We start from the raw sequence: 10,739 nt of genomic DNA on the forward strand, positions 1-10,739 counted from the left end.
AAGCTCTTTCTATACTATGCCCATCAAACATTCACCAGACAGGGACAGCACAAGGTTAGATGCAGAGTAAAGCTCGCTCTATATCCTCCTCATCACACACACGTTGTAAGAATTGCTTTTATTCACTCACAGCATATGGGTGATGCTGTCTGGGTCCAGCATTTATTGCCTGTAACTAGTTGCCCCTTGAGAAGGTGGGGGTGAGCTGCCTACTTGAACCGCTGCAGTCCACCTGCTGCGGGTTGTCCCACAATGCTCTTAGGGAGGGAATTCCAGGATTTTGACCCAGTGACCGTGAAGGGACAGCGATGTATTTCCAAGTCAGGATGGTGAGTGGCTTGGAGGGGAACTTGCAGGAGGTGTTGTTCCCATGTATCTGCTACCTGTGTCCTTCTACATGGATGTGGTTGTGTCTTTGGAAGATGACTGAAGCAGAATAATGTCTCCCGACCAAAGTGGATTTTCTGCAATGATGCCTGTACAGTGTGTACGGTACCCCACCCAGTTCAAAGTTGACACATCATTAATTAAAAGCTCAGGTGCTGCCTAGGGTGCTCTGCATTGGTCCAAAAATGTGGTGCTGGAAGAGCACAGCAGGTCAAGCAGCATCTAAGGAGCAGGAGAATTGACTTTTCGGGCATAAGCCATGCTGCCTGACCGACTGTGCTTTTCCAGCACCACACTTTTCAACTCTGATCTCCAACATCTGCACTGCTCACTTTCTCCTAGTCATTGATGTAAAAAGACTGTTCTTTAATGTGCTTGCTTTGCTTTATCTTTCTCTTTCTCTCTCCCTGTTTCTCTTTTTCTCAACATTCTTTACCACTCCCTGTGTTTCTGTTCTACGCTTTCTCCGGACGGTGTGATGATTGTCCAAGCACTCTGACTCCTGCATAAGGTAGATTGAAAATAACATAGAAAAGTGCCTTCACCTACCTTAAGCCATCACCACAAGCTGCATAATCAGTAAAATATTTTCTGAAGTGCCATCATTGATGTATTGTAGGCAAATCTCACTGACTTAATTGAGTTGTTTGAAGAAGTGACAAAGAAGATTGATGAAGATAGAACAGTGGATGTTGTCTATTTGGACTTCAGCATAGCATTCGACAAAGTTCCACATATAGACTGATTAGCAAGGTTAGATCACACGGTATCCAGGGAGAGCTAGCCATTTGGATACAAAATTGGTTTGAAGGTGGGAGACAGAGGATGGTGGTGGAGGCTACTTTTCAGACTGGAGGCCTGTGACCAGTGGTGTGCTGCAAGGATTTCTACTGGGTACACTGATTTTTGTCATTTATAAACGTGATTTGAATGTAAATATAGGAGGTGTAGTTAGTAAGTTTGCAGATGACACCAAAATGGACGATGGTGCGATAGACGATGAAGAAAATTGGAGGTGCAGTGGATAGTAAAGAAAGTTACCTCAGAGAACAACGGGATCTTGACCAGATGGGCCAATGGGCTGAGAAGTGGCAGATGGAGTTTAATTTAGCTAAATGTGAGGTGTTGCATTTTGGAAAGGCAAATCAGAGCAGGACTTATACTCTTATAAGGTCCTAGGGAGTGCTGCTGAGCAAAGAGACCCTGGAGTGCAGGTTGATAGTTCCTTGAAAGCAGAGTTGCAGGTAAATAGGATAGTGAAGAAGACAGTTCTGAGGAAGGGTCACCAGACCCGAAATGTTAACTTTGATTTCTCTTCACAGATGCTGCCAGATGTGCTGAGCTTTTCTAGCAACGCCTGTTTTTGTTAGTGAAGAAGATGTTTGGTGTGCATGCCTTTCCTGGTCAGTGCATTGAGTATAGATCATGTTGCGGCTGTACAGGACATTGGTAAGGCTGCTTTTGGAATACTGCATTCAATTCTGGTCTCCCTGCTAAATGAAAAATGTTGTGAAACTTGAAAGGGTTCAGAAAAGAGTTACAAAGATGTTGCCAGGTTTGGAAGGTTTGAGCTATAGGGAGAGGCTGAGTAGGCTGGGGTTGTTTTCCCTGCAACATCAGAGACTGAGGGGTGACCTTATACATGTTTATAATATCATGAGGGGCATGGATAGGGTAAATAGACAGGGGGGTAGGGGGATCCAGAACAAGATGGCATAAGTTTAGGATGAGAGAGGAAAGGTATAAATGAGAACTAAGGGGCACCATTTTCACACAGAGGATGGTGTGTGTATGGAATGAGCTGCCAGAGGAAGTGGTGGAGACAGGGTATAGTTACAAAATTTATGGGTATATGAATAGAAAAGGTTTAGAGGGATATGGGCCAAATGCTGGCAAATGGGACTAGATTAATTTAAGATATCTGGTTGCATGGACGAGTTGGACTGAAAGGTCTGTTTTCATGCTGCTCTATGACTCAAAATAAATCAACAATGTACAGAGAAAGATCCCAGACACCACAATGTGCCATGACCAGATAACTGGATTTCTTTTTAAAATGATTTTGACTGAAGGATGTTAGTTGAGAGATCGATGTTGGCCCCAGAAAGGGAATACTCCTGCTTGTTTTAAATAATACAATGGGATCAGTAACATCATAATTGTAAATGAGGTGCAGGAGTAAAGGCACCTGGTTGTATATGTGTACAGAGCATTGAAGGTGGTAGGACAGGGGGAGAGAGTAGTTAACAAAGCGCACAATGTCCTTGGCTTTATTAGTGAGTACAAGAACAGGGAGGTGATATTGAACTTGCACAAGGCATTTGTTCGACCTCAGCAGGAGAATTGTGCAGAGTTGTGGGTGGTACATTATAACAGAGACATAAACACAGTGGAGAGAGTGAAGAAGCGAATTACAAGAATAGTTCCAGGAATGAGAAACTTCAGTGATAAGGACAGCTTGAAGTAGTTGGTGCTGTTCTCCATCAAGAGAGGAAATCTGATCGAGGTTAGATCGAGGAGATAGGGAGAAGCTGGTCCTGCTCATAAAAGGAACAAAAATGAGGGCACGTGGTTTCAGAATGATGTGAGAAAGAACTTTTTCACTCAGGGTGTAGTTAGGGTCTGGAATGCACTACCTGGAAATGGGGTGGTGGTAGGTTCAATTGAGGCATTCATGATGATTATTTGGATCGAAATGGAGTGTAGAGAGATGGGGGAAAAGGCAGGAAATTGGCACTGGGTAATATAATTGGTGTAGACACAATGGGCTGAATGGCCTCCTTCTGCACTGTAACAATTCTGTTATCCAGCTGAGGCAGCAGCGCAGACAGACCCTCAGTTTAATGTCTCATCCAACAAGAAGCATGGCCAGGAGGTCAGCTATCCCTCAGGACTGCGCTGGGTCAGCAGAGCCACACAGGCAGGTATCAGGAATGGCTCTTGTCCCCGCAGCTGTCAGACTCAAGAAAGAACCACCAGGTAGAGAGTCCTTGGGGAAAGGTTCAGTAACTACAGGAAAAACCTGTGAAACTGGTGCATGGCACATACTATAATGTACCTCAAACAAAGCTCCTGAAAACACCAATATGCTCAATTTAAATTTTCCTGTTTATTTACCCTCCTGCATGTGTGATGGGAGTTCAAAATCAGCCCAGACTCCCTCGTAATGTGTGTTCTTATGGACTTCCCCCTCATCTTCCACTATTCTCTCTCACTCCGTCCTCTCAAACCCCTTATTAACCATCTCTCTCTCTCTCTCTTTCATTGGTTCTGGTTCGGGCGGGGATACAAAGCGGATGATTAATCCGTCGGTGCGTTTTGCTTTCATCTGTTAACCTTGCTGTTTCTCAGTGGTGTGTGTGTGTGTGTAAAGAGAGAGTGTGTGTGTGTGAGAGTCTTTCGGGTGTTTTGTTCATCAGGAGCAGACAATTGCACAAAGCGTACAAAAAAGGGGAGGTGTGGAGCTAGGGCTGGGGAGGAGGTGGGCTGAGGGGGGGAATGTCCATCCCCAGAGGAACCACAGCAGACAGAGCGGATCAACAGCCCCTGGCCCCCATGTGAACAGCAGGAGATGCCGGTTCCCAGCAAAGGCAGAGAGGACACCGAGCCGGAGCGGAGCCCTCAGCCGGCCAAGGAGATGGGAGAGGCGGCTGACAACCGAACAAGTACCGCTGGGGTCCTGGGTAAGTGAGGCATTAAAACACCCCCTCCCCAGAGAGAGGGGAGGGGTGGGGAAGGGAAGAGAATAAATTCACATTGAGAGGAGGGAGATGTGTTGCTTAATGCTTCCTTCCTTTACAAAAAAGCATATAAATAATGCATAATAATGAATTAAATCCTCTCCTCCCTCCACCCAACGGAGAGACAAGACATTCTGGGTCGAGCTGGACCCAATACGCGATGCAGCAGCTGGTTAAAGGGGACACTGTATGCGCTCCCGATGCCCCATCTTCTATGGGATCTTTCTGTGCATGCTGGGAGGTTCTGCAGGAGAGACGGATGGTTGTAATTGTGTTTTATTTTGTGTGTGTGCCCAGCCTTTGGGAGCATGTTTGACATAATGTATCTGTAGCTGAAGCAGTGCACAGGTCGGTTCTGCCGGGATTTGGGGGCAGCTGATTCACAGGATGATCTAAAAAGCTGCAGGATGCATGGGGAAGTACAAGACACTGCATTCCCTCTGTATTTACTGGAGTGTTTAGCCTTGAGCCTGGCAGAGCTGCTGGATTGTGAAGGACACACGTTTGTTCAGCAGAGGCTGTCGCAGAATTTGTCAAGATGCAGATGAAACTCTTGTCGCTTGTGAGGCCTGGTTCAGTCAAATGCAGCTTTCCCTCTCTATCTCCCTCTCCCTCTCTCTCTCTCTCTCTCTCCCTCTCTGTCTCTCAGTCTCTCTCTCTCTCTCTATCCCTCTCTCTCTCTCTCTCTCTCTCTCCCTCTCTGTCTCTCAGTCTCTCTCTCTCTATCATAAATCTTGCTCCTCTGCAGACTGTAAACTTGCCTCCCACTCCTGTTTAAGTCTGGATTAATTGGTTCCTGCTCTCAATGTCAGCCCAAGACCAGTGATTGTCTCTCCTTTCGTTCCCTTGCAGCCAGCAATTCCATCTTCACTCCAGAAATTATAACACAATCCAGTCTGCCCCTGTCTGATAGACTGACTCTCAAATTTAGAATGATGAGAGGGGAATCTGAATGAAAGGTATAAAATTGAAACAGGGCTGGCCAGACTAGATACAGGGAAGATATTTCCCCTGGTTTTAGAGAGTCTAGACATAGTTTCAGGATACACACTAGGCCAGTTACAAATGAGATGTAGAAAAATGTTTTCACTCAAGGGGTAATAAACTTGTGGAATTGTCTACCATAGAATGTTGATGAAATCACTTTACAGAGGCTGGTATCCCATTACCACGTCACCCTTTTGAGTGTCCTTGACACCAATCCAACTCCCTTAGAGCTAGCTCTCAGAGTGAACAGAGCCTCCGACACTCCTGTTTATATCTGTCAGCCAGGGCTCCCTGTTTGGACCAGATTAACAGCCCCAATCAGGGAACTCATATTCTATGAGGTCCACCTGGCTGACCTCATTACAATCACTACATCCCTGCCCCCTGAGTCTGAAGGCACAGGCCAGTTCCTTTTTTTTCCCTTGCTCCTCCTGGGGTGGTTGAGGTACCATCCGACTCTGCCTCGGATCTGGATGGTCACCTCTCGCGCCCGGAGTGTCTCATAGAGTCATAGAGATGTACAGCATGGAAACAGACCCTTCGGTCCAACCTGTCCATGCTGACCAGATATATCAACCCAATCTAGTCCCACCTGCCAGCACCCAGCCCATATCCCTCCAAACCCTTCCTATTCATATACCCATCCAAATGCCTCTTAAATGTTGCAATTGTACCAGCCTCCACCACATCCTCTGACAGCCCCCTCTCACCCTAAACCTATGCCCTCTATTTCTGGACTCCCTCATGCCAGGGAAGACTTGGTCTATTTATCGAATGCATGGCCTTCGTGATTTTAAAAACCTCTATAAGGTCACCCCTTAGCCTCTGATACTCCAGGGAAAGAAGTCCTAGCCTATTCAGCCTCTCCCTATACCTCAAATCCTCCAACCCTGGCAACATCCTTGTAAATCTCACTTTCAAGGAGCTATGAACCTGCACTCCAAGGTCTCTTTGTTCAGCAACACTCCCCAAGACTTGCCATTAACTGTATAATTCCTGCTAAGATTTGCTTTCCCAAAATGCAGCAACTCACATTTATCAAAATTAAACTCCATCTGCCACTTCTCAGCCCATTGACCCATCTCATCAAGATTCCATTGTAATCTGAGGTAACCTTCTTTGTTACACCTCCAATTTTGGTGTCATATGCAAATTTACTAGCTAATTCTTATGCAAAGATGGCACATGCTTTGGAAACAATTCAGTGAAGGTCCACTTGGCTGATTCCTGGAATCGAGAGGTTTGTTTTATGAGGAAAAGTGGAGAAGACAGGGGAATTCGAGGATTGAGAGGTGATCTTGTTGAAACACGTAAGATTGAGAAGGGGCTTGACAGGGGGCTGTGAATAGATTAATTTAAAATAAGACGTAGGAGCAGAATTAACAGGATTTCAAAATAATGGGGTTTCTGCTTTAAGATGGAAGTGAGGAGGAATTTCTTCTTTAGAATCATTAATCTTTGAAATTCTCTTCCCCAAAGACCACTGGTGACTGGGAGTTGAATATATTCAAGGCTGAGTTGGAGAGTTTCTTCAGTTGGGCAAAAGTGAGGAGCAGATGCTGGAAACCAGAGTTTAGATCATAGTATTGCTGGAAAAGCACAGCAGGTCAGGCAGCATCCGAGGAGCAGGAAAATCGATGTTTCGGGCAAAGGCCCTTCATCAGGAGCTTCTTCAATTGACAAGGGTGTAGACAAGAAAGTGGAGCGGAGGCGATTGCTGGATCTGTGATGAACTTAGTGAATGAACGATAAAGTCACCCATTGTCCCACTGGGCTGAACTGTAACTATCGAGAGAGAGGCATGACTGCTGGTGGTTTAACCTGAGGGTCACCATGCCTCAGCTGAGGGGAGAGGTTCAGAGGAGAGTCCTTCATAGTAACCTCAGCCAGTGCAGGAATTGAACCCACGCTGTTGGCGTCACTCTGTACTATAAACTAGCCATCCAGCTAATCAGCCAGCCATGGCAGGTTAGGATCAATGGGTTGAATGGTCCACTCCTGCTCCTCATTTATATGTTTTGTGTGTGAGGTCAACTGGAATGAGTGGTTCAGAGCAGGAAGAGAGGGATTGGAAAATTCCAGTGAACAATTTGTTTATTATTAGTGAGTAGGTTCATAATATAATCAAAGGAGCTGTTGAAATGTTAGATTTTTCTCTCAAGGGGCGGCAGTAATGGTTTAGTTGTAAAGAGGTAGGAGCCCACTTGGAGTAAACGAGTTCTGGGTACCACTCCTAGGAGGGAAATGCTTGCATTGGCAAGGAACAGCAACTCTGCCAGTCCTGAAAGGGTTAATTTCTGGGGACAGGCTGTACAAACTGGATCCTCCAGCGGTAACACTCCCTACCACCCAATAATGTGGGATATTGGCCAAAGCAGAACAAACCAATCCTGATTTGGCAAATGAGGCTATTCCTTCAGTTTCACTGAGTCACAATCCTGGAATTCCTTCTCTAATTTAGTTATAAATCACACACCACCAGGTTATAGTCCAACAGGTTTATTTGGAAGCACTAGCTTTCGGAGCGCCGCTCCTTTATCAGATGGTTGTGGAGCAGGATAATAAATCACATAATTTATAGCAAAAGATCACAGTGTCATGCAACTGAAATGATATATTGAACAAACCTAGATTGTTGTTAAGTCTTTCATCTTTTAGAATGAGTTGCAGGTTTGGTTCATGAATATGTAAATCCCAGAACTTCTTTTAAGTCACATTCTCGAGATAACTTAAGATTTTTTTTAAAAATGGTGATAGGATATTGCCAGGGTTGGAGGGTTTGAGTAATAGGGGGAGGTTGAATAGGCTGGGGCTGTTTTCCCTGGAGTGTCGGAGGCTGAGGGGTGACCTTATAGAGGTTTATAAAAACTTGATGGGCGTGGATAGTAAAATAGAATCTTTTCCCTTGCATGGGGGAGTCCAGAACTAGAGGTTTAGGGTGAGAGGGGAAAGATATAAAAGGGACCTAAGGGGTAACTTTTTCACACGGAGGGTGGTACGTGTATGGAATGAGCTGAGGAAGTGGTGGAGGTTGGTACAATTACAACATTTAAAAGGCATCTGGATGGATATATGAATAGGAAGGGTTTGAAGGGATATGGGCCAAGCACTGGCAAATGGGACTAGATTAAGTTAGGATATCTGATCGGCGTGGATGAGTTGGACCAAAGGGTCTGTTTCCATGCTGTACGTCTCAGTGACTCTGACTATCTCAGCTCAGACAGTGCCTTAAAGGTGTGAGGTTTGAGTCTGTCTGTATCATAATTTAAATCAGACTGATTCTATTTCCAAAGCTGAATTTACAAAATATTACATGGATCGACTGTCTGCATTGACTGCCTGCAGATTGTGCATTTTTTTGAGCAAAATAGAATGCATAATTTTTAACTTTGTCCACCACAGTCCAATACTGGCTCCTCCACATCATCCCTAACTTAGATATGGTTCTTAAGGCTGAAGGGATCAAAGAGTCTGGGATGGGGGTTGGGGGAAAGCAGAAACAGGGATTATCATAATAGATGGTAGAACAAGCTCAAAGGGCTGAATGGCCTCCAGCTGCTCCTATCTTCTAACAGCACTACAGGTTCACTCACAGCATGTAGACCACAGCAGTTCAAGGAGGCAGCTCACTCCACCTTCTCAAGGGCAGCTAGGGACGGGCAATAAATACAGACCCAGGACAGTGACACCCACATCCCATGAATGAATTGAAATGCAGAGAGCAGGAGAAGTGTCTGGAACTCTCTCCCTGATGGTGTTGGGGGCAATTTGAGTTTTGGGCCATTTGATTTCTGTCAGGGAGGAGTTTGGGGGAATATGGAAGCAGAGATGGAAGAACAGAGAAAAGCTGTAGATCAGGAATGATCTGATTTAATGGTCAGGCTTTAGGCTGCATGCCCATGAGTGAGGGTGAGAGCTGGGTCCAGTGATCACCATCCAATGCCTATGTTGGAAAGTACAAGTGTAGTCTGTGTCAGACAGCACAGCGCGGGCCAGGGCTCAGGTCTGGGACAGGGAGGAGAGATCAGGTGCAGAGACAGGTGTGGCTGCACAGGGTTAGGGCAGAGGTGACTGGACTGATGATAAATCTGACAGCCCGAAGTCTCCAAACAAACTGACCAAAGCAGATCAAGACCAATGCACAAATTGATCAAAGAAATCCAACAATTGTCAACAAATATAAACGAATCAATTTGGAGCAGGAGAAGGCCACTCAGCCCCTCAAGCCTTCTCTGCCCTTCAATATGATCAGGGCAGGTCTGTGTACATTGCCATTCACCCGTGATAATCATCATCCCAGAGCATTGAAGGTGTTGCCTACAGACATAGTTAATTCTTGACCACACAGGGCTCAGTCTTTGAGTATATTTAAGGGTCGAGATTGATGGATTTCTGACTCGCAGTGGGGTACAGGGTATTGGGGATGGGGTGGGTAATCGACATTGAAGTGGTCGATCAGCCAATAATCATATTGAAAGGCAAGGAAGGCGCAATGGGCTGAATGGCCTGCTCCTGTTTGTATGTTCCTAACATTTTACTCCCAGGTTATCAAGAGTTACATACACACATTGACACAGATGTAGGCAAGCACATGCACACAGCTACACACATATGCACAGATACCAATAGACAGGTTCAGACACATTGACATTAATACAGACAGACAAAGAAACACATATACTGGCATACGTAAAGGTCAAGTCAGCATAGTCCTGTTCTCTACTGAGTGAAAGAGAGAGAGATAACTGATGGTGGTTTAACCTGAGGATCCCCAGGCCTCAGGAGAGGGGAGAGGATGAGAAAGGGAATCCGTCAGTAACTGCAGCTAGTGTGGTAAGTTGAGCCTGCACTGTCCCCCTCACTCTGCATCCGAAGCCAATTGGGGTAACCAACCCCGTCAGATACATGCACACCAATATAGGGACACAGATACACACACGTGCTGAGATAGACACACAAGCTAAGACAAACAAATATGCAGATACATAGACACTTGAAGATATCAAATGCATACATATACACACACTATGACAAATGAACATGCACACAGATGGATATATACACACACGTGTACACTCACATGTGCATGCATTTACACACATGCAAACATACATAAAGATAGGCTTAAGGATACACACACACCCACACCACAAAGGCATATAGATAGCTCATACACAGACATGGTCTCACAGTCACCTACATGCTGATTCACATGTGCTTACACGTGTTGCATATACAGGCGAACATACGTGGGTGAGACTCACACACAAACAAATGCAAGACCCCGGGGTGCTATTCCCTTCCAGACTGGGGGTAGAACATAGAACATAGAACATAGAACAATACACCACTGAACAGGCCCTTCAGCCCACGATGTTGTGCCGAACATTTGTCCTAGCTTAAGCACCTATCCATGTACCTATCCAATTGCCACTTAAAGGTCACCAATGATTCTGACTCTGCCACTCCCACAGGCAGCGCATTCCATGCCCCCACCACTCTCTGGGTAAAGAACCTAACCCTGACATCTCCCCTATACCTTCCACCCTTCACCTTAAATTTATGTCCCCTTGTAACACTCTGTCTTACCCCGGGGAAAAAGTCTCTGACTGTCTACTCTATCTA

At 45.5% G+C, this 10,739-nt stretch overlaps 1 protein-coding gene across 3 annotated transcripts in view; it reads left to right on the forward strand.

The window, feature by feature from the left end:
* Positions 1–3,818: 3,818 nt before the first annotated feature.
* The window catches only part of ano8b (anoctamin 8b), a 118,014-nt gene continuing 111,093 nt past the window's right edge, over positions 3,819–10,739 (forward strand). For 2 of the 3 annotated variants that reach the window (XM_043721500.1, XM_043721502.1), the window contains exon 1: positions 3,819–4,070. In XM_043721500.1, coding sequence (XP_043577435.1) covers positions 3,959–4,070 — 112 coding nt within the window. In that variant the 5' untranslated portion in view covers positions 3,819–3,958. The remainder of the gene's footprint in view (positions 4,071–10,739) is intronic. The other variant, XM_043721503.1, reaches the window with a different exon arrangement.

The sequence above is a fragment of the Chiloscyllium plagiosum genome, chromosome 31 (assembly GCF_004010195.1).
Source record: "Chiloscyllium plagiosum isolate BGI_BamShark_2017 chromosome 31, ASM401019v2, whole genome shotgun sequence".
Taxonomy (NCBI): domain Eukaryota; kingdom Metazoa; phylum Chordata; class Chondrichthyes; order Orectolobiformes; family Hemiscylliidae; genus Chiloscyllium; species Chiloscyllium plagiosum.